The sequence below is a fragment of the Lolium perenne genome, chromosome 2, assembly GCF_019359855.2.
Source record: "Lolium perenne isolate Kyuss_39 chromosome 2, Kyuss_2.0, whole genome shotgun sequence".
Lineage (NCBI taxonomy): Eukaryota > Viridiplantae > Streptophyta > Magnoliopsida > Poales > Poaceae > Lolium > Lolium perenne.
This window is the reverse complement of record NC_067245.2, coordinates 8,130,900-8,153,995: the sequence shown is the minus strand read 5'-3', so window position 1 is coordinate 8,153,995 and position 23,096 is coordinate 8,130,900. Positions and strand designations below refer to the sequence as shown.

Sequence of the window (23,096 nt, the reverse complement as noted above, 5' to 3'; positions counted from 1 at the left end):
GGATACCCGGTGGATACGGTAGCGGATATGATATTGATAATATCCGACAGATATGGATTATCTCACATTTTGCGAATTGTTGAAGGTTCTCAAAGAGGATAATCTGATAAAATAACCCAAGCCAAAATGTTTAGACAACGTAGTTAGTTGATCGACCCAATTATGTATTCCACTAGCACGACTTCCTTTGTTATAGAGTATGGATTTTGTACACGCAGGGATGGGTGAGGAAGCAATCTGTACCATCCAGAATGAGTTTGCTTTAAGATGCGGAGAAGAGTACGGGAAAAGGAATTCATGTGCGTGCACTTGTTCGTCATGTGGGGTCGCTGCTTTTCCCCTACTTTTACTCCGGCAGACACGGAGATTCTGTATGTTGCCATTGTCCATCTCCCCCTCAAAAACTGTTGACTCTGTGGCCATTGCCCACATCTCCCTCGAAAATCTCTCGCTCAAAAAATCCCCCACTCCAGATCCTGTATCGCCGCCGCCGTGCCTGCTCCATCGACGACCCTCTCCGTTGCGCGCGCCCTTTGTTTCTGGCCAGGAGCGGCTGATCTGCGGGCGGCGGCTGCTCTGTCTCCCGGCCTGTCCGCCACCAGTCGCCGGCGTCGGGGCTGCCGGCGTTGCCTCCTCTTGCAGGCAATGTCAGGCGGGCCAAGTCCGGGGGGAGTACCCTCCAATCCCTTGGTGGGGGCAATCCACAGATGATTTCTACCCCCTGCCTGAGTACGTAGCCTCTCTGATACCTCCCGCCGGCGAGCCGGTATCCTTTGGCCGTTCTGTGGCCGAGCATGGGGTTGAGGACGAGAAAGAGGAGGCCTCCTTCTTCGCCGGGCCACAAGATGGCAGCAGCGGCGTTGATGAATGAGGCGAGAAAGGAATTGGTAGCAGCGTCGAAGACGGCGGCGCAGAAGAAAGGGGCAGCGGCATCGACGACCCATGCGCCGAAGATTTGGGGGGCATCACCAGCGGCACACACAATTTGGACAGTGGCAGCGACGTCCCCCAAGAAGGGAGCCTCGGCGTCGACGACCCTGGTGTTGGATACAAGAAAAGGTAATGAGGCATTTGGAATTAGTATTGCGGCTATCTTTGTTGCCCTCTCTTGTTAGCTTTTCGTTCATTTAGCTCTGCTTACGGTTAACTAAAATAGTTTGTTTGCCCTAATAGCTTGTTAGCCTCGGCTCGATATGCTTGTTCATTAGATAATCATTTTCCTAATGCCTCGTGTGGAAATTGTTCTAGAAATTACCTTGCGATGCCTCATCGCTGTTGGCAATTTTTAAGAGTTAAAAAGCTTAAGGGGAGGGGTTGGTCTGGACACCATTTATTAGACGGAGCCAGTTACTTTGGATGTGCAGGGAAACTACTTCGATCCAAAATGTACCAAAAACCTTAGCTCAACCTGACAACCATCCTGTTTTGGAAGCATGTTGATGCTGTTCGATTATTTAAAAAGAGATTGGAATTTTCAACTGCAAAAATCCCTCCCACCCCAGCAAAGAATGGTTCTGATAGGTTGTAGCTCTCTGAATAATCCAACTGTAATACCGGCAGTTTCTCTCCTATTTTTAATAGCATGGGTGATGTGTAGGTGTAGAGGCCGCGAAGGACCTGATGTTCGAGATGGGCCGCCCAGGGAGTTTGGAGCAGTGGAGTTAGCCCTGCGGAATTCGTCAACAAGGGGGACGAAGTACATTTTGGAGCCAGTTATTGGCACTTCGTTCGACTCTCTGGCGGAAGCCTACGAATTCTACAACCTGTACTCATGGGAGGTTGGTTTTGGTATTCGATATGGGAAAAGCTACACAAACGGGAAGCATTACCGGTCATCGCAAGAACTGATTTGTCAGTTGCAGGTAAACACATATCGTTTCCATTAGTATGACATGTTTACAAATCACGATAGAGTAGCTGGCCGAGATAGAAAATTCCATTCCTGTTTCCCCTTTTTGTCCAGGACGGAGGCTCATGGGTTTTTTCTTTTTTGCAGGGGTTTGACAACAGGGACAAAAATGATTCCCCCCGTTGTGGGTGCAAGGCGATGATTCGTCTGCACAGGTCAGATGATCATGGTTGGTTCGTGGAGACGAACCAACCTGATCACAACCACGTATTGTATGACAATTGTTTTTCGTTTTGATCTTGATCCTGAAGGCAGAATCAAGAATCTTATATGGACGTCTGGGTGCAGCAGGCGGCAGTACACATGTTTTGGAGATGTGGTGGTGTTCGACACAACTTACACCACAAATCTGTACAAGATGCCGTTTGGGTTGTTTGTTGGCGTCAATAACCACTTCCAGACAGTGATATATGTTGGTATCCTGATGTCAGAGGAGACAATAGAGGGATTCAATTGGGCATATAAAGAATTTGTATCGCTCATGGGAGGCAAGGCTCCCTTGACAATGTTGACAGGTACTTGCTGCAACTTTGTTTTGCATTTCTTTGTTTTTGCAAGCATTTTTTGCTACCATTGTTGCTACTTTCAGTTGACGAAAAATTCCCCTACCCTGTAAATGGTGTGCAGATCAGTGTCGGGCCATGGAGGTGGATATCGGCATGACTCTTCCAAGTACTGTACACCGCTGGTGTAAGTGGCATGCTTTCCGGAAGGCTAAAGAAGAACTAGGTGTCATTTTTAGTAAGCAAACAGGTTTCAAGGACGCCTTCCACAATGTTGTTAATGAGATGCTGACTATTGACGAGTTTGAGAAGGCCTGGGGTAGGCTTATTGAAGATTTCGGGCTTGTTGAGAACAGTTTCATGATTCGGGCGTTCGAGGCTCGACACAACTGGGCGAAACCATTTTTCAAGGACAAGTACTGTGCAAGGATGATTTCGACTCAGAGAGTTGAGAGTGCAAACCACATGTTGAAGACATATGTCCCTCGAAATTCTTCAATGAACAAGTTTGTGTCCCAGTACAACAAACTACTTAAAGATAGGAATGAAGCTGAAGATCATGTTCCGGGGAGTCTTCCAAAGAAGCCCCGCAGGCAGAACAAATGTCGGAAATGTGGTGGTTGAGGCCACAACTCGGCAACATGTACCGCAGGCTTTGAAGAAGAAGATGCAGGATTGGAAGACGATGCTTTGTTCAAATTACTTTCTGTATTGTAACGCCTCCAGATGTCTTTAATGTTGGCATTTTGTCTATTTGAATTATTCTGATGAATCGAATTGCCAGTATCTGTAGCATTTCCCCCTGACAAATCTAGCTTGTTTAGTGCCTCATTCTTCGGTTTATGATGCTCATAGCTGTACAGAAAATGGTGGCTGTCACGAGTTTGTTCCACCGTGTTTCAGATTGCCTGCGCAACTGCCCATGGACAGTTCAAATTGTTGTAAAAATGCTGGCATTTTCTGTTGAACTCTCTCTCCTTTATTATTCTTGTCAGTTGTGAAATACAGGATCGTAAATTTGGTGTTCAAAATTCCTGCAGCTCCCCCATTCTGTTCCATTGTACAGAGTGGTATAGATGAGCCTACTATAGAGTGATCCTGGATGGGTCCATATGCTTCAAAAAGCCTAGTGTGCATTTAGAAGCACCTCGTATCTAGGGACCCATGTTTTCAAATTCAAAAACATGCCACAGGTTGGCCTTGGACGAGGCTGCTGGATTGCCTCTTTCCTATAAGAAGGGTCCGTAGTGTTCTAGTCAGGCCACAGCTAAAGAATTCCACTCATCGTGGTCAACAAAGAGCCCAGAACAAAAACAAAGGAGGAAACCAGATGTCAGTCTCTGTTCCTTCCAGCGTCGACCTTGAGCATGCCTCATGCTTGACTTGGTTGTCTGATGGAACAGTGTCGCAGGGGACTATGGTTCCAGAGAGTTCTTTGGAGATAACATCGGTGAGTTAATTTTCAGAACTGGTCTTTGAAAACTGCTCCTCGATCATGTGCCATTGTCCCCGGTCTTGGCTGATGCATAGTGTTGTTAATCTGTCTTAGATCCACCAAGGGGACTCACGCTATGACGCGGACGGCGAGGATAGTGTCGGATACGATGGTCACGGCAACTAGAAAATCGGTTTGCTAGCTGGGGTTCTATCTGAGATGTCTATGTTGTAACCTTTATTGGCCGACGACTCGTATCAAGACAACTAAGCCCTGGACTCGTATCCTGGGCTGCAGTGTCTGCGCAGTCGTGGCGGCATGGAAAAATCGTGGGGGGTCGCCATGCTTGTCTGGGCGGGAGCTGCGGGAGAACCGCTGGATCCTGGGCTGCACGGCAGTTGACGTGCACGCGAGAATCCTGGGTTGCTGACGAAGCAGTATGGATACAGAGTTGTCCTGTCGCGGGCGACCAGGGTGCACAACTGCAATCGTCTCTCATTCATTTTTTCCGGATCTCAAAGCAACTCCCCACTGTGAACGGTACCGATTGCTTCCTCACCCATCCCTGCGTGTACAAAGTTATTTCCGTTTGTTATATGAACAAGTGTATATGTTTGTCTATAGTCCAACGTAAAATGCTTTCTGCTTACATTTTTGCGTAAAAAGAATGTATTATTTCATTTGTATATTTTCTAAACCATCCGCTTTCGATCCGAGTCTGCTGCGTAATCCGATTATTTCGTATTTAGATTTGGATCCGATCTTTATCCGATTCTATGTAAATCCGCTACGAACAAATAGCAAAATCTTATTTAATCCGTTTACATTGGAAAAGTGTCTTTAGCACATGAGTACCAGTGCTCCTGGTGCTATAAAATCATATTATTTGAATTTTAAAAAATTAAAATTAAATACCTACATACATATAGACATTCCGAAGATACGGTAGGAATTTTGGAGAAAAATATTTTATATTTTGAGCTATACAAAAAAGACAAATTTCTGACAAATATACGTCCCTATACGTAGACATAAATTTGTTTTTTTCCTGTAGCTCAAAATACAATGCAAATTTTACCGAAATTTCTCATGAGTGTTCGAAAAATATATATGTATTCATGGAATAAATATGATAATTTTTTGAAACACAGATACATAATTTTTTAAATATTTAAAAAACTGAGAGCACTGGTCATGTGCACCAAATGTGCACTCGTTTACATTCGGGGGGTGACCTCTTAGGGTGTGTTCGGTTTTGGAATACAGAGGAATGGGATGGAACCGTTATGCACATGGAGGCCATTTTAGTGTTCGGTTGGGTCATGGAACGGAACCAACTGGTTCCCCCGAAGCGAATATTCGTGCTAGATGCGGAATTGCCTCGTTCCACCAAATCGGGCGGACCGCAAGGAACGGCTCGCTAACGACTGCGTCAAATAATCGCTAACCATCTCTCACAGGCGAGCACACTGCGGCCCCGGCGCCAGGAAGGGCGGCGCGAGGCACACAGGCCACGAGGACGCCGACGACCACCGCCCGCTCCGCCTCGCCGCTGGCGACCGCCACGGCCGCATCGTCGTCTAGGACGCGCGCGTGTCGTGCTGCACCTGCCTCTCACAGGCGAGCACACTGCGGCCCCGGCGCGCGAGGCACATAGGCCACGAGGACGCCGACGACCACCGCCCGCTCCGCCTCGCCGCTGGCGACCGCCACGGCCACATCGCCGTCTGGGACGCGCACGCGCCGTGCTGCACCTGCTCAGCCTCGACGAGTCCCGCAGCGTGGCCCCAGGCACCAGCGGCGGCGTGCAGGACCTCGATCTGCTGGATCCACCACGCCTCCGGCTGGCTCCTCGCCTCCATCTACGGGCCCTCCGATGGCGGCGCTGGGAAGCTGCAGGCGGCGGCAGCGCTGGGAAGCTTCAAGTTGCAGGGGCCGGGGCGGGGATTTTGCCTAACTAATTTAGATTTGACCTCTGTAATTTGATTTTGGAAAAAAAATGTGCAAATATTTTGAGCCAAAACAGCCCGTTAATTATAATTATTAGTATTTTAAGCATGATTGTGGCTATTCCGTTCCGTTCCCAATTCCTCCAACCGAACACAATATGGAACCATTACATTCCTCGTTTTTTTCTAAACCGAACACGGGGTCGGAACCGTCCCATGACCTCGGAACGGAACTATTCCATTCCATTCCTCCTCGTTCTAGAACCGAACATATCCTTAAATTACTACTAGATTTGGCACCCAGCAGCCATGGCTTTGGCTGGAGGTCTTCCATATTCCTCTCAGCTGAGCCAGGCCGGGCCGGGCCCTAGAGAGAAAGGGAGCTGGCATTGGTGCGGCCCATGCGCAACTAACCACCAGAGATTAAGAAACAAAGCCTCCTCGGTGGCTCGTCTCCCTCCTCTTCTTATCCATGCGTCTGCCTACATTTCTTCCCTTATTATATCTCCCCTCTCCTCGTCCCACCCGGCCGCCAATGCCACTGCCACTCCTCCGCTGACTCTTTCGCTTCCACGCCAGAACAAGAAGGGAGAGCAGGAGCATTCGCGCAGGAGACGGCCGGGATGGAGGCGATGACGGTGGCGGTGGTCGGCGCCGGCGTGAGCGGCCTGGCGGCGGCGCACGAGCTGGCCAGGGCCGGCGGCGGCAGAGCGCGTGTCACGGTGTACGAGGCGGAGGAGAGCCTCGGCGGCCACGCCAGGACCGCCGACGTCGACGGCGTCCTCCTCGACCTCGGCTTCATGGTCTTCAACAGGGTACGCACGTAATTAACGTATACATCCGTCGCCTGCACGTACGTATTTATGTCCCATAGCCAGTCCTCGATCTTCTTCGAGTAGCAAAGACATACGTACACACACACGCGCGTACGTACATACGTCCACAGTATGCGCGCGATGAGTGGATCGATGCATGCACAGACGCGCGCACTCCAGCAATTTGTTTCCAGTTATGTATATTAGGATAGTTCTCACGTATGTATTGGCCGGCCGTTTCCCTCAAATGTGGTGGTCGTCATTCCTGATTTTGTCCATGAATTTCTTCTCTTTTATAACCCGACAACATTTATGTCGATAGTATACCTACTTATTTGTTTCCATATTAGTTCTCTACTAATTTTTCGATGTATCTAGACATGTTCTATTTATAGATACATATTCTGCGACAACTATTATAGAATAGAAAAAAATACTACCTTATTTGTTCTATTTGCTCAATGGTTCATTAATAGAATATGGCTTAATCAGTTGCGTCGATGTAGCCTAGCCTAGTACCGTTCACGGAGGAACTCCAAGGTAGGTGACGGTCGGTGAGTGGCGGCCGGCGACGTGGATGCCGTGATCGCCTTACAATGCTCGCACGGCCAAAACAAGGGATGACGATTGGCGACAGGGACACATGTGCCAACAGTTCCACTTACATCTTCACATGTGGTCTCTGAAAGAGTTCACTTGTGCCCAATCTAGGCCGGCTGCCCTGTGGGGGCACGCGCACAAGCCCATTTTCTGCAGCTAGTCAATCTAGTGATATACGTATCGCCATATCCCAATTGCAGTACACCATTTGGCCATGTGTCTGACAACTCAACATCATCTCCCCTTATTATGAACAGTGATTTCTACCCAAAAGACACTGTAAAAAAAACTACTTCTCAAAAGAGACATGTATGTGTGTTGCTGTCAGCATCTCTTTGTCTTGTTTTTGTCTCCCCATAACACAAGCCCGATTTTGTCACGCTTGATTGGACTAATCAATGGTTCATCGCTGTCTGCACAACAGTGTACATGGAAATCATGCCGTTCCTGTTGGTTAAGCTTGTAGGCTTCCTGCTGTTTTCCCTTGTCTTGTCTATGTCTCCCTGCTACTACATCGGACTAGTCGATGCTCCATCTCTCTCTGCGCATTAGTCTACAATTGCCGGCATCCTCTTGACTCACAGCCGTTTCTTGGCTCTCCTTTACCCCTGCTTTGTTCCACCGTTCGTCAATCAAGTTAAGGAGTACTATATCCCAGTCTAGGGCGAAATCCTGATGTCTCACATCTTCTGTTTTAAAAACCGTGAGGTTCTTCTTTTGCTGGGTCCAAAAGAGAAAGTTAATATCTTAGACATGTATGATGTTATTCGTTGAAACTGCTTGAGTTTCTATCGATTGAGTTCTACCTAAGTGATAGAGCTTCTTGTAACCTACCTTATTGCTGCCATGCCGGCAAATGTGCAACTGAATTCGATATGTGGGTACAAATGCTAAAGCAAGTGAAAAGGCAACGGTGCCGACCTAGAGCCCGAGAGCTCCAGGGAGCTCGTTTATTTTTTTAAATAAGTTTTAAAAATCTCAATTCCTTTCCACAGATACATAGAGATCATTTCTTGGAACCTGTAAATTATGTTGAATAAGATGCTGTATTTCGAGCTACAAAAAAAACACAAAAATGTGGCACTAAATAGGCAAAAAGAACTCGATTTTGGTCTTCACATTTGTCCTTTTTTGTGCTGATCAAATCAGAAAAGATACAGCGATGAAATTTAATTTTGAATACTAGATGTAGTTGTATATTTATTTAAAAAATGAAGATATTTGTATATACTATTTATTGATGATGAGCAGAAGGTGCTCGGTTTTTGCATTAAAGAAGGAAAAAACCCCTTTTACAGGATTAGAAAGCAAAATGATCCAAAAAAAAAAGGTTGGAGGGATTACTATTATGTTATAAACACCCAACTCTGCTACAGTGGCGGAGCTTGCCGAGAGGTTCTTGGAGGGACAAAACACAAGAATTTATTGTTTGGGGGGCAAATTGCTCAAATTTTCCTGTACTAAGCCTAGTGGAAAAGAAAATCTTCAGTAATTGGCAAAAAGTTGGGTGTGTGTGTGTGTGTGGGGGGGGGGGGGGCGGTGCCCCCCCCCTGAATGCATCATACCTACGCCAGTGCTGCTAGACTTGATTGCTTATTTGCCAACTGTAAAAGCTCGAAATTAGATTTAGCCATCTTAGCCACCACTGTTGCGAGAGCAGATTTTCCTTGGCATCACCCTCTTCCCAAATATGCCAAATAATGTATACTGATAGACTTGATTGCTTCTTTGCCAACTGTAAAAGCTCCAAATCAGATTTAACCATCTCAGCCACCACTGGGCGGTGGCCCCCCCTGAATGATTCATAGCTACGCCAGTGCTGCTAGACTTGATTGCTTATTTGCCAACTGTAAAAGCTCGAAATTAGATTTAGCCATCACAGCCACCACTGTTGCGAGAGCAGATTTTCCTTGGGATCACCCTCTTCCCAAATATGCCAAATAATGTATACTGATAGACTTGATTGCTTCTTTGCCAACTGTAAAAGCTCCAAATCAGATTTAACCATCTCAGCCACCACTGTTGCGGGAGCAGATTTTCCTTGGGGTCACGCTCTTCCCAAATATGCCAAATAATGTATACTGATAGGCTTGCACATTTCTTTCTTTCACTTACATCTTTGATTTCTCTTGCCTTTTAAGTTTACTAGGAAATGTGCCCGTGCGTTGCACCGGGATAGAGAAAAATATGCGGGGTGAAGCCGACTTCGGCGTGTCAATGTCTCAACAGATAGTCTCAACGCAAATTCATGCATGAAATAAGACTAATGATTGTATGCATTTTACATGCATTATTTCTTGATTCTAATTCTGATCCATGGCTAACAAAAATAGTATATTATAGCTATGGCTTTATGGAGTTCATTACATCATAAACTTTAATACTCGGAACATAATTTGAATATTACTCGTCTCACAACAAGCAAAAGTGAGCTTTCCATAAAACTCTGGATTTCTTTTATAATCTCTTCACATCAATCTCTATCTTCTGCATTCAGCTTAATAAATAAACCACATTCAATCACATCTGGAAGCAGTTTTCTAAAACTGAGATTCGCCACGCTAGCTAGGTAGCCATGCAGCAGCTCTGTATTACACCACTGGGTGACGCAAACGCTGCAAGAGTGGGAGGCGGGCGGTATCATACACGCCGAAGCCCTCCATCACCTTCCGATATGCGCTTCTCTTCTCCTTGATGGACTAAGCCTTCACGCCGACGACGCCAATCGTTCCTCCGTGCGTAGACGACGATAGGATGGTTAGATCGACAGAGTTCGTTTGCACGCTTATACTTGTAACGAGATGTGGGATCGATCTTGTGCAATCTGCGAGCTCTATTCAAAGTCTGTAATTTGAGTAGGACACTCTCCCGTGCGACCAACGCTTGGCGCTAGCTCTTCAATGAAACTGGTGGTGATGTCCCTTCCAGCGACGGCGGCCCCTTCTGCCGCGGCCATATGCCGACCCAGGAGCGTGTGGATCCATCCAAGATGGTGGCACCATGCAACTGAGGCTCACTCTGGCCGGTACAAATCGTTGCTAATCTGTAGTTGTTTTTGCCTAACCGATGGCTATCGAGAGATGATGAACTGGGGTCGAGAAAACAATGCGTGACGGCGACCACGCCCAGATGACGCTAACTTTTCCTCAACCTCGACTCCGGCGTTTCATGTGTGTTGCGTGCATGCTACAAAGATCTATTGATTTGGCTTTGTGCTTCTTGACAACGTTGCCACAGGAGCAACAGTCGACACAAGCGGATCAGATGTTGGTCCGGTACACGAGCTGTATGTGAGCGCCGCCGCCTCCCCGATGACCTTTTTTGATCGCTCGTCATCACCTCTTGACCGCTCCGGCGGCGGCATTGGTGTTGGTGGAGCAGATGTTCCTCTCTTGATCCATACTAGTTGTACTGTCATTGGCTGGGCCGCGTGGCGTGCTGGCGCTTGACCGCTGAGCAGGCCGAGAAGATTTGACGTTAATGCCGATACGGGCGAGGTTCCTCGCCGACTCGATGGAGGTCCCAAAGGCAAAGAGCTCATCCGCGGCCTTCACAAGATGGCACACGACTTCTTTGATAGTTATCTCACGATACATCCTTGTATATTTATACACGGAACATTCAACTTGCTGCACACGGTATGGAACAGCTTGGAACTCGTAACACACCCGTGATCTTTGTTTGGAGTAGTCGTGTGTGGTTTGGCAAGTTATTTCTTTTGTCATCGCGAGGAGTCTTGGATAAGGAAGGACCGGTTTAGAGTTGCCTTTGGTTTTGGATGAATCTCGCGGACGAAAGCACACAACGACGAACCAAACTACGGAAACGTTAGGTTCTTTATTATTAGGTATATATTATTTACAAATCATGCTCCCTGTAGACCGAGCTCCATTTGAAGTTTTGGCGAAAAGGTCTCCAAATGAGCAAGAATACTGCTTAGTTACCCATTCCTGCAAATTAAGAAAAGCAAGCAATCTGTCAGTCACTTCATTTACAGCTGACCATTTATCAAACTTCGCCGAAATGGCAGGTCACATACCCAAACATGCTGGAATGGTTCGAAGAGCTCGGCGTGGAGATGGAGACATCTGACATGTCGCTTTCCGTGAGCACACAGCTCTCCAGTGGTGGCAGGTGCGAATGGGGCAGCCGGAATGGCCTCTCAGGCCTCCTGGCGCAGAAGAGCAATGCTGTCCGCCCCGGCTTCTGGCACATGATCCGGGAGATACTCAAGTTCAAGGAGGACGCCCTCAGCTACCTAGAGGATCATGAAAACAACCCTGACCTGGACAGGGACGAGACCCTGGGCCAGTTCATCCAGAAGCATGGATACTCCCAGCTCTTCCAGGAGGCTTACCTGATCCCGATATGTGCGTGCATTTGGTCTTGTCCATCGCAGGGGGTCCTCGGCTTCTCCGCTTTCTTCGTCCTCTCATTCTGCCGCAACCATCACCTTCTTCAGATCTTTGGTCGTCCCCAATGGCTCACTGTCAAGGGTCGTTCGCATACATATGTAAATAAGGTACTACTCCTTAATTTACACAGTACATTGTATTGAAATACTGTAGCTATTATCTACAAAAGTGTAGTGGTTGATCATGTGAATGTATACGTAGGTCAGGGAAGAACTGGAAAGCATGGGCTGTCAGATTAAGACCAGCTGTCAAGTCAAATCTGTTTCAAGCACTGAAGGAGGTACATGATCCATTTTAATTTGTTTTCTTTTCCACTTAGATCCCTGTTCTTCTCCTCCAAATGATGTCATTGCTTATTTAATTGCTGGCTGCAGGTTACAGAGTCGTGGATGTTGATGGTTCGGAAGAGGTGTACGACAAGATAGTATTTGGTGCGCATGCACCGGATGCTCTGAGAATGCTAGGAGATGAAGCAACACACGAGGAGCTGAGAATTCTGGGTGCTTTTCAGTATGTCTACAGGTAAGTAATTTTCGTTTACTAGAGAGTAGTATTATTTTTTACTGCCTGGCCTGCTGTTCTCCTCACCTCTGAACTCTAACTATTATACAGTGATATCTACCTCCACTGTGACAAAACTTTGATGCCACGGAACCCGTCGGCATGGAGTGCCTGGAACTTCCTGGGGACGACGAGCAGCGGTGTCTCAGTTACCTACTGGCTAAATCTGCTCCAGGTAAAATTCAGTGTCAACAATGCACATGGCTACTTTGAATCGTAATCTTGTCAACAGCGACCCCACTCTCATCTCATGTATATCACATCTTTTCTTGGAAAAAAATAGAACATCGAATCTACCGGCAGGCCTTTCTTGGTGACACTGAATCCACCGCATGTCCCAGATCATATCCTGCTCAAATGGAACACAAGCCATCCTGTTCCATCTGTTGCTGCTGCCAAGGCCTCCCTGGAGCTTCAGCAGATCCAGGGAAACAGAGGAATATGGTTCTGTGGGGCCTACCAAGGTAATTTCGTGATTTCTTGATTTTAGCATATATTAATTATCATTACTATAAATATTTATGTTAGGTGCCTTATGCTCTGTATCACGCAGGTTATGGCTTCCATGAAGACGGTCTTAAGGTACTCCCTGGCTGCACAACCTTTTTTCCTCAACAAAATATACGTTTGCATGTCATATGTATTCCAGATATATCATTGAGTGCAGGCTGGGAAATCGGCAGCTCAAAGTTTGCTTGGGCAGAAGAGCAGCCTTCTTCTGAACCCAAAACAGATGGTCCCGTCATGGACCGAAGCTGGGGCTCGTCTTATGGTGACAAGGTTTCTCAACCAATACGTAACCATCGGTAACATGATGTGAGTTCATGGGACAACAAACTCCAGATATAACCCCAGTCCATTGCATGATAAGAAACCTCACCTGATTAGTTTTTCTTCTCCCCAGCATTCTTGAAGAAGGTGGTACTATGTTCAGTTTTGGTGAACTAGACAAAAAATGCCTTGTCAAATCTGTCCTGCGAGTTCATGACCCTCTCTTCTACTGGAAGGTTCATCTACCATCTAAATACATTCTCTTCAGTTTTGATGGCTGTTTCTTGGCCTTAGCTCATGCCAAAACGAAATTTGAATTTCAGGTCGCAACCGAAGCAGACCTTGGTTTGGCAGATGCATATATTAATGGTTATTTTTCTTTTGTTGATAAGAGAGAAGGGCTTCTAAATCTTTTCCTGGTAAACTAAATATACATTATACTTCCCTCAAAAAATATATTATACTTGATCAATTTGGCATACCATGTATATAGATCTTAATTACGCTGTTTGCATACAGATTCTCATTGCCAACAGAGATGCACAGAAGAGTAGTAACAGCGCTGCAAGTAAAAGGTACCAAGTTTAGTAACTTTGAAGTAATAAATTATCTAGTATATAACTGTATGGTTAACTGACAGGGGTTGGTGGACACCCATGCTTTTAACCGCTGGGATCGCATCTGCAAAATATTTCCTGCGCCACATCTCACGGAAGAACACCGTCACACAAACTCGCCGAAACATCTCTCAGCACTATGATCTGGTAATTTACAGTGCATTTTCCTTCTGCTCTCCTCATCTCTGTCTGGGTGTTTTCACTGACATGTCACAAAATTTGAAATGTGCATGCAGAGTAACGATTTCTTCTCGCTTTTTCTGGATCCATCGATGACTTACTCATGCGCAGTATTCAAGGTTTGCTAAACCATGTGATCAATAGTAGTATGAACTACTAACTCCGCATGCAGCATGTTTATTAAGAGGTGTCAAATCTTAATAGGTGGAAGATGAAAGCTTAGAAGTAGCCAGCCTACGTAAAGTCAACCTCCTAATCAAGAAGGTAATACTACTGATATAATTATTAAGACTTCAAACTGCATGCATACATACATACATACATACATACATACATACATACATGATCTGATAAATATATAATAATTTAAGGCTAAAGTGGAGAAAAATCATCATATTCTTGAAATCGGTAGCGGTTGGGGCAGCTTAGCTATGCAAGTGGTGAAGCAAACTGGATGCAAATACACAGGGATAACACTGTCAGAGGAGCAACTTAAATACGCTCAAATGAAAGTGAAGGAAGCTGGTTTAGAGGTAAATTGTGATTTTTGTTATACTGCCTTCAGATATTAATCTCATTTTCTAAACTTTGCCGTGCTTAACAATTAAAATGTTCTTGACGAAATCAACCAAATTAATAAGTCCTCCTCTCTGTTATCTATTTACAACATTGATATGTTGGGTTTTGTCAGGATCGCATAACTTTCCTGCTATGTGACTACCGTCAAATACCGACCAGTTGTAAGTACGACAGGATCATATCTTGGTAAGTAGTAATACTGTTGTGCTGGTACAAATATATTGAATCAATGAAACATTTACCACTTGTTGACACATGCAGTGAGATGATCGAAGGGGTTGGTCATGAATTCATGGACGATTTCTTTGGCTGCTGCGAGTCTCTCTTGGCTAAGGATGGCATATTTGTTCTCCAGGTTCTTGCAAATGACTGCAAAGATACACACATCAATTTGACTCATGTTTTGGGATGAATCATCAACCATGAAGTAAATAAATTCAAATTTCTCTTATGTATATATGCAGTTCATATCAATACCAGAAGAACGATACGATGAATACAGGAGAAGTTCAGACTTCATAAAAGAATACATCTTTCCCGGGGGTTGCCTGCCTACCTTTTCCCGGATCACATCTGCCATGTCCGCCGCATCGAGGCTCTGGTATGGTACTTACATATATAATTTCCTTATTGCTAGGATTTCCCCTAGGAAATGAATTTCGTTTGCTAGCTTTTTACTGAATTTGGAGATGGATCATGAATTCTGTTGTTGGAATGCAGCATTGAGCAGGTCGAGAACATCGGGTACCATTACTACCCAACACTGATACGCTGGAGGGATAATTTCATGGCTAACAAAGAGTAAACATTCATTTATCTCATCCATGTTGAAATCTTAACAAAACCATAAATCTTATAACAGTGTATATGTATATTATGTGTTTGGGGATTGCAGCGCGATTTTGGCCCTGGGATTTGATGACAAGTTCATCCGTGTATGGGAGTACTATTTCATATACTGCGCGGCCGGTTTCAAGTCACGGACGCTTGGAACTTATCAGGTCACTATGTTCTTAACTACCCCTAGCAGATTTAATTTCTCCAGTTGGGTGTGTTTGCAAGTTTCTGGTAATTATTTTGTACGGAGTACTTTTGGTTACCGGCCTCACCAAATCCCTCCACTAAATGGCCATACAGGGAAAAATGTTTTAATCAAAGTTTATGCAAATTTGAAAATTAATTTCCGATTAATAGTACCTAACTATGCTTGTTTTGTGGCAATTCATTTCCGTTTAATACTTCTACACATGTGCTTATATATGTTTTTGTTTAATACAGATTGTGTTTTCAAGACCTGGCAACGACAAGCTAGCCAACGCCAGCAACCCCTACGCAAGTTTTCCGGCGGCCTAGCTCGCTCATAGAACAAGTCTATGACCATTCATATTCATACACCTATACATATAGCTTGCATTTAATCATTAGCATATTAAAGGTTCAGAAACTGAAATTCGATCGATAGAGGGAGTGTGAGTGTCGACCACTGTATGAACTACTACGACTACATGATGATTCATTGATTGATTCATGTAAGGTCTGGACCACCGATCAACAACGGACCTGAAATTTGTTTGCATGTTCAAGGTGAAGGTTTTATGTAGGCGTGTGGATATTTCAGTAAAATCAAGAGGAAACCGTTGCAAAAGGAAAACTACCTCGCCGAACTAGATCCAAACAACAGAGAAGCTACTTACCTGAACTAGTCGTAACAACCTCCCGTGACTAGTTGACTGCATATGCCTTGACCTTGCTTTTGAGAATCTTTTTGACATCGCATTTAGTTATGGCAAAGGCTGGAAGTTGGTCTTAGCTTCTGGGCCGTATTTCATGATCTTGGCGATATATATACAGATTGAGCGATTTTTTTTTTTGAGAAAAGGGGAACCCCTGATTTCCATTAATATAAATCAGATTACAATATTTTCAACCACAACACCACAAACCAACCATCATCAAACAGATTTTTTGATGCTAGAATATACATCCTAGCAAACGAGGACACAACTAGCAAGTAGAAAAGACAGAGAAGGGAACAGCCTGAGGAAACAGAAGCACTACACTACCTATTCCAACAGAATCTAAGCTATCTTCCTCTCAAGCCACCATTTTACGCAGAGCCATTCCAATTTCATCTCCTGGAATCTGTGAATGTCCAGTACCCCAAGAAACATGCAGCAAATTTTACAAACACTTTCTCATCTCAGTGGCCTGCCAACTTCGGAAACCATGATGCCCACTTTCTTCTCGCTGCGAAGACTTCAACAGCGACTTGCTCCAACAGTTTTGCGGCCTGCTGTAACTCTGCCTTTGCGTCCTCCTTCCCCTGCAAATTACTTCAGTGGTCAATCCAGAAGCAAGCTTGCTTGAGCACGACAAGAGGATCTGCCGGTCAAACTTTTTGAAAGCAAGCCAAATTTCTCGCCTTCCAAATACTCCACATAATACTAGCAATCCCCACTGCAAGTAATTTCTTCTTCTTACCATTAAAACCATCAAGCCAGCATACCAAACATTCATCAACTGATTCAAATTGGCAACATTCACCAATCGCACAGCTGACAACATTCCACATGTATCTAGCTAATGAGCATTGGAAGAGAAGGTGATTAATTGTTTCCTTTTTTCCACAGAAGTGACATCCCGGATCACAATCGCCACCTCTTTGCAGCAAGACATCCTTAGCCTGTATGCTTTTTTCAAAAATAACCAAATGAATGTTTTAACGCGGAGTGGGATTTTGACTTTCCACAAGAACTTATAAGGAACCGTACCAAAATGTTGCTGAGCAGAGTAAAACGATTTAGTAGAATATTATCCTGATTTAGAAAGAAGCCAGATAAGTCTATCTTCTTCGTTATTCAGAGTAATATCCTCACATTTCCGTTTCAATTAAACCCACATATTACCTCTCTCACCAACCATAGCCCTTCTAAATGTAAGGTTTCTAATCCCTCTCTCAAACGTTGCCTGGACTATTATATGTTGTTCCTGGGAGGAATGAAAAAGCCTTGGGAAACTATCTGCAAGAGAATATTCTCCGAGCCAGCAGTCTTCCCAAAAATTTGTCTTCCTACCATTCCCAATCTTTATTTTAAAGCAGCTAAGAAAGAGCTTTTTAATTTCCATCAGCCCTTGCCAAAAATGAGAATCACCATTTTTGAATGTCACTTGTCTTAATGTGAGCGAGTGTAAATATTTGTTTCTAAGCAAGGTTTGCCAAACTCCTTCGGTATTAAAGAGTTTCCATAACCATTTTGCTAAGAGAGCAATATTCATAATGTCAAGATTTAGAATTCCTAGTCCACCTTGGTCTTTTGGAAGACAAACCTGACTCCACCCAACCATATGATACTTTTTTTTACCAGGATCACTACTCCATAAAAATCTCGATCTAAACAAATCTTTCCTTTTTCTAACTCCAACTGGGATCTGTAGAAGGATAACATGTACAGGGATACATTTGTTAGGGAGGAGTTAATCAAAATGGTCCTACCACCAATTGACATATTCTTCCCTTTCCAAGGCGCCAATTTTATCTCAGTTTTACCCACACTTCCATCCCAGTCACTATTATTTAGTCTTTTCTCTTTTATAGGCATCCCTAGATACTTCATAGGCATCACATCACTCTTACAAGTGAAAATATCCTCAAATATTATTTGGCTATTTTTTGTGAAATTTTATTTTAAGGCCCGACATCTGCTCAAAAAGACAAAGGATAAATTTTAAGTTCCTAGTCTGAGCTGGATTATTTTACAACAAAAGAATCGTGTCATCTGCATATTAATTGCAGGATGGCCACTCCTTTGTTTATGAAGTTAGAACCCATTCCACCCAGAATTCCGCCATTAATGGCCCGCTCGATCATTATCGCTAGAGCATCCAAAGCAAGGTAGAAAAGCAGGGGAGATAATGGATCCCCCTGTCTAAGCCCTTGATAGGTGCAAAAATAAGGCCCCAATTACTAGGAAATGCTTTCATTTCCAAGATTTGAAGAAGGAAAGGCCATTTGATTTTATCAAACACCTTCTCAAAATCAATCTTGAAAAGAACCCCTTCTTATTTCTTTACATGAATATCATTTAAGATCTCATGTAGAACAGTAACACCGTCTAGAATATATCTCCCTTTCAGGAATGCTGTTTGAGAGGCTTTAATAACCTCACCAACAGACGGGATCACTCTATTAACCATGATTTTAGTAACAATTTTAAAAATCACATTCAGAAGACATATAGGTCTAAACTTTTGGATCCTATCAGCATCAGAACCTTTCGGTACCAGTGTGATAACCCCATAGTTAATTCTATCAATGTCAATTTTTTGATCATAGAAATCTTCGAGCAAGGCACATCTTGATGGTTTCCCAAAAATGCTGAAAGAATTCTAAGTTGAAACCATCGAACAACAGCTTTATTAGGTTCCATTTGGAAGACAACATTTTTTAGTTCTTCCAAAGTAAACCTACCATCAAGATAACTCCTATCAGCCTCCGAAATTCTAGCTGCCCCCCTCAGGATTAAGGGAGATAGTCGAATGATCTGATCTGCCAAATAGAGCCTTATAAAAGTTTGTGATGTATTTAATCAGCTCTGGTTGTCCCTCTATCACCCCTTCATCTTGTACCAAATTAGTTATGTTCTTCTTCCTTCTTCTCCCATTTGCTTTCATGTGATAATACTTTATATTATCGTCGCCTTCTAGCAAATTTTTCTCCTTAGAACGTTGTAACCATTTAATTTCTTCTTCATGCGTAACAGTCCTAAGGGCATTATATCTCTATCAATAGCAGTTAGTCCATTATCTTCTGCAAGTTTGTCCATCTCATCTAACTCAACAATTTTTTTTTCCTTTTTCTCTTATACTCACCCTCAAAATTTCTATTCCAGCCTTTAAGGCAATTCCTCATTCTCACCATTTTTTGGTGCCATATATCCATACTACTACAACCAGTTGTTCTCTGACTCCAGTTTTTAGTTACCAACTCTTTTAGGTATGGTCTAAGCAACCAACAGTTTTCAAATCTGAACATTGTTGCTGGTTGGATAGCTTTGTCACCGGTGGAGATCAGTAAGGGTGTATGGTCAGATAAATCCCTCGCAAGAGCCTCCACGGTGACTAGGGGATAATGCTCTTCCCATAACGGGGAGACAATAACCCTATCTAGTAATTCAAAAGTGGGGTTGTCAACATGGCCATTCGACCAAGTATATTTCCTTCCACTAAGTTTAATTTCCATAAGGTCACCTTGCGCAAGAACCGAATTAAAAAAGGACACTCCATTTGCTATAACCTCCTGGTTTGTTCTTGTCACTTTCTTTTCTAGTCATATTGAAGTCGCCAGTCAACATTAACGGGACCAATGACTTATTAATAATGTGCACAAGTTCAACCAGGAAGCTAACCTTACCGCACTGTTGCGCATCTCCATAACTATCACCAAATTCCAGGAAAAACCATCAGCTTTGTTAATTAGCAAAGCTCTGGTAAAGTATTTCCCAATTTCTTTTTCAACCACATCAAAAGTGTTTTTATTTAATCCTACAAGAATACCCCTAGATCTACCTCTTGAAGGATTACATATCTAGCCAAAGTCAAAGCCTCCACTTAGTGCATTTAGCAACCAAGGGGGGTACCCTGTTCTCATTGTTTCCTGTAGTCCCACAAAGTCGATTTGTTTTTCCTTGATAGTATCACTGACTAGATCCCTTTTTTGCCTTGTCACCCACTCCCCTGATATTGTATATAAAGCCGTTTAACATTTATACTTTCTAGGGGTTTTTCCTCTCCTCCGGAACACAGTCCTGACAGTGACTTGACAGCAAAGATTGTGTTAACAATCTCCCTATCATCACCTCCATTAATATTAGCCTTCTGAAAACGATTCAAACTGGCCATATTAAATTCATCTAACTCATCATTAGTCAAGGAGAGAAGCTCCTGGAGCACAGAATCCACATCAACAGGTTGCAGGATTTCTGGGACCGGTAGGTTTTCCTCTTTGCTAACTTTACAACTTTCTAAGAACATTTTAATCGAGCCTATTCGCAAAAGTGATAAATTATCTTCCACCATATATAAGGAAGCACCCAAACCAACACCAACAATATTAGATATATCTAACAGGGTAGCGTTTGAGGAGTTAATAACAGTAGGTAAGTTATCTTCGGTACCTTCATCAGTAGCCAGGTTCTTAGATTTGAAGTTTTTTGCTCTGTCAAGAATGGGCACATCATCACTGTACTTGCCAACCAATCTTCCACTAAACATGTTATTGATTCCCTGTCCATTCTTTGTCTTCTTTGTCCCTGAACCCCGGAATTATTCTGTCCATTCTTGCTCCCAAGCTCTCCTGCATCGATTGAACATCTCCGGCTCCCTCTTCATCATTAGACAACTGGACTTTCCCATCTTCTTCATCATCATCTGAGCTTTCCCATCGTGGAACTTATCTTCCCCATCTGACATAATATCATTGACATGCCTCATCACAGTATCTCTGACTTGTCCCTGCTGCAACACATCTGGTTCTGCTGTTTTTTTACTGCCTCCGCTTTTTTCCTTCATTGATACTTGTCATCAACTTGTTAGTAGGAGCTTTATTTCCAAATTGTATCAACTCCAACTCATCTTGCTCTCTTAGAGCTTGCCCCCGTTGCACAAGCGCTGCAATTGTACTTATGCGGATACTTTTTCCTCCACCAATCTGCTGACTCGGAGTTGAATTCTCAGCATCAGTCCCCTTAAGCCTCTAAGGATCTCTCTTGTCCTCCATCTCTGATATGTCTTCCTCTTCTATGGCATCAAAATTTAACAAGTTATCATCAGCACTCTTCATCCAACCTAGCTCAACTACTTCTGTAACTTTAATCCAGACATGGTAGATTAGCAAGTTAGAACCAGTGACTGTGGTAAACTTTGGAATCTTGTTGACATCTGTTATGCCAATCTTAATATGCACCTAACCATTTTTCCGGAATACTTCCATATCAACCTCAATCACAAAGCCAATTGTGGAGCCAACTTCATATAGTCCGTGAAAATTCTTCAACTCTTTAGGAATCCTCTTAGCTTGCACCCATACCACGGACAGCTTCCCATCCGCCAAAGATTCAAAGCTCCATTTTTTGACACTAATCCATGATACGCGTACAGCACGCGACCGTTGGGAACCCCAAGAGGAAGGTGTGATGCGTACAGCGGCAAGTTTTCCCTCAGTTAGAAACCAAGGTTTATCGAACCAGTAGGAGCCAAGAAGCACGTTGAAGGTTGATGGCGGCGAAGTGTAGTGCGACGCAACACCAGGGATTCCGGCGCCAACGTGGAACCTGCACAACACAACCAAAGTACTTTGTCCCAACGTAACAGTGAGGTTGTCAATCTCACCGGCTTGCTGTAACAAAGGATTAGATATATAGTGTGGATGATGATTGTTTGCAGAAAACAGTAGAACAAGTATTGCAGTAGATTGTATTCGATTAAAAGAATGGACCGGGGTCCACAGTTCACTAGAGGCGTCTCTCCGATAAGAATAAGCATGTTGGGTGAACAAATTACAGTTGGGCAATTGACAAATAAAGAGGGCATGACCATGCACATACATGATATGATGAGTATTGTGAGATTTAATTGGGCATTACGACAAAGTACATAGACCGCTATCCAGCATGCATCTATGCCTAAAAAGTCCACCTTCAGGTTATCATCCGAACCCCTTCCAGTATTAAGTTGCAAACAACAGACAATTGCATTAATTATGGTGCGTAATGTAATCAACAACTACATCCTTAGACATAGCATTGATGTTTTATCCCTAGTGGCAACAGCACATCCACAACCTTAGAACTTTCTGTCACTGTCCCAGATTTAATGGAGGCATGAACCCACTATCGAGCATAAATACTCCCTCTTGGAGTTACTAGAAAAAACTTGGCCAGAGCCTCTACTAATAACGGAGAGCATGCAAGATCATAAACAACACATAGATAATAGATTGATAATCAACATAGCATAGTATTCTCTATCCATCGGATCCCAACAAACACAACATATAGCATTACACATAGATGATCTTGATCATGTTAGGCAGCTCACAAGATCCAACAATGAAGCACAATTAGGAGAAGACGACCATCTAGCTACTGCTATGGACCCATAGTCCAGGGGTGAACTACTCACTCATCACTCCGGAGGCGACCATGGCGGTGAAGAGTCCTCCGGGAGATGATTCCCCTCTCCGGCAGGGTGCCGGAGGCGATCTCCTGAATCCCCCGAGATGGGATTGGCAGCGGCGGCGTCTCTGGAAGGTTTTCCATATCGTGGCTCTCGGTACTGGGGGTTTCGCGACGAAGGCTTTAAGTAGGCGGAAGGGCAGGTCAGGAGGCGTCACGGGGGGCCCCACACGCTAGGGCCGCGCGGGCCCCCCTGGGCCACGCCGCCCTAGTGTGGCGGCGCCCCGTGGCCCCACTTCGTCTCCCCCTCGGACTTCTGGAAGCTTCGTGGCAAAATAGGCCCCTGGGCATTGATTTCGTCCAATTCCGAGAATATTTCCTTACTAGGATTTCTGAAACCAAAAACAGCAGAAAACAGCAACTGGCTCTTCGGCATCTCGTTAATAGGTTAGTGTCGGAAAATGCATAAATATGACATAAAGTATGCATAAAACATGTAGATATCATCAATAATGTGGCATGGAACATAAAAAATTATCGATACGTTGGAGACGTATCAGCATCCCCAAGCTTAGTTCCTGCTCGTCCCGA

General features: G+C 44.2%; 2 protein-coding genes across 2 annotated transcripts; both read left to right on the top strand.

The window, feature by feature from the left end:
- The first annotated feature begins 794 nt into the window (after positions 1-794).
- LOC127328187 (protein FAR1-RELATED SEQUENCE 5-like) lies at positions 795-3,207 on the top strand. Its single transcript, XM_051354808.1, has 6 exons — positions 795-799; positions 895-1,059; positions 1,598-1,862; positions 1,997-2,064; positions 2,198-2,424; positions 2,537-3,207. Exons 1-6 carry the CDS (start codon positions 795-797, stop codon positions 3,034-3,036), a joined length of 1,230 nt encoding a protein of 409 aa, XP_051210768.1. The 3' UTR covers positions 3,037-3,207.
- A 3,060-nt stretch (positions 3,208-6,267) lies between these two features.
- Positions 6,268-15,917, top strand: LOC127331064 (uncharacterized). Its single transcript, XM_051357143.1, has 21 exons — positions 6,268-6,611; positions 11,242-11,733; positions 11,828-11,906; positions 12,001-12,148; positions 12,239-12,362; positions 12,471-12,651; positions 12,741-12,769; positions 12,855-13,003; positions 13,092-13,194; positions 13,282-13,377; positions 13,478-13,533; positions 13,599-13,722; positions 13,812-13,874; positions 13,960-14,019; positions 14,127-14,288; positions 14,447-14,520; positions 14,596-14,689; positions 14,799-14,935; positions 15,055-15,135; positions 15,230-15,335; positions 15,613-15,917. The coding sequence occupies exons 1-21, from the start codon at positions 6,420-6,422 to the stop codon at positions 15,685-15,687; spliced, it is 2,625 nt and encodes an 874-aa protein (XP_051213103.1). The 5' UTR covers positions 6,268-6,419; the 3' UTR covers positions 15,688-15,917.
- Positions 15,918-23,096: the final 7,179 nt, after the last annotated feature.

Bases quoted from the DNA above. Each gene is read 5' to 3' on its own strand.
- LOC127328187 (XM_051354808.1), top strand. The intron at 1,863-1,996 runs GTAAACACATAT...TCTTTTTTGCAG, and splicing joins AACTGATTTGTCAGTTGCAG to GGGTTTGACAACAGGGACAA. The intron at 2,065-2,197 runs GTCAGATGATCA...GTCTGGGTGCAG, and splicing joins GCGATGATTCGTCTGCACAG to CAGGCGGCAGTACACATGTT.
- LOC127331064 (XM_051357143.1), top strand. From the start codon at position 6,420: ATGGAGGCGATGACGGTGGCGGTGGTCGGCGCCGGCGTGAGCGGCCTG. The intron at 12,652-12,740 runs GTAATTTCGTGA...TGTATCACGCAG, and splicing joins GTTCTGTGGGGCCTACCAAG to GTTATGGCTTCCATGAAGAC. The intron at 15,136-15,229 runs GTAAACATTCAT...TGGGGATTGCAG, and splicing joins AATTTCATGGCTAACAAAGA to CGCGATTTTGGCCCTGGGAT.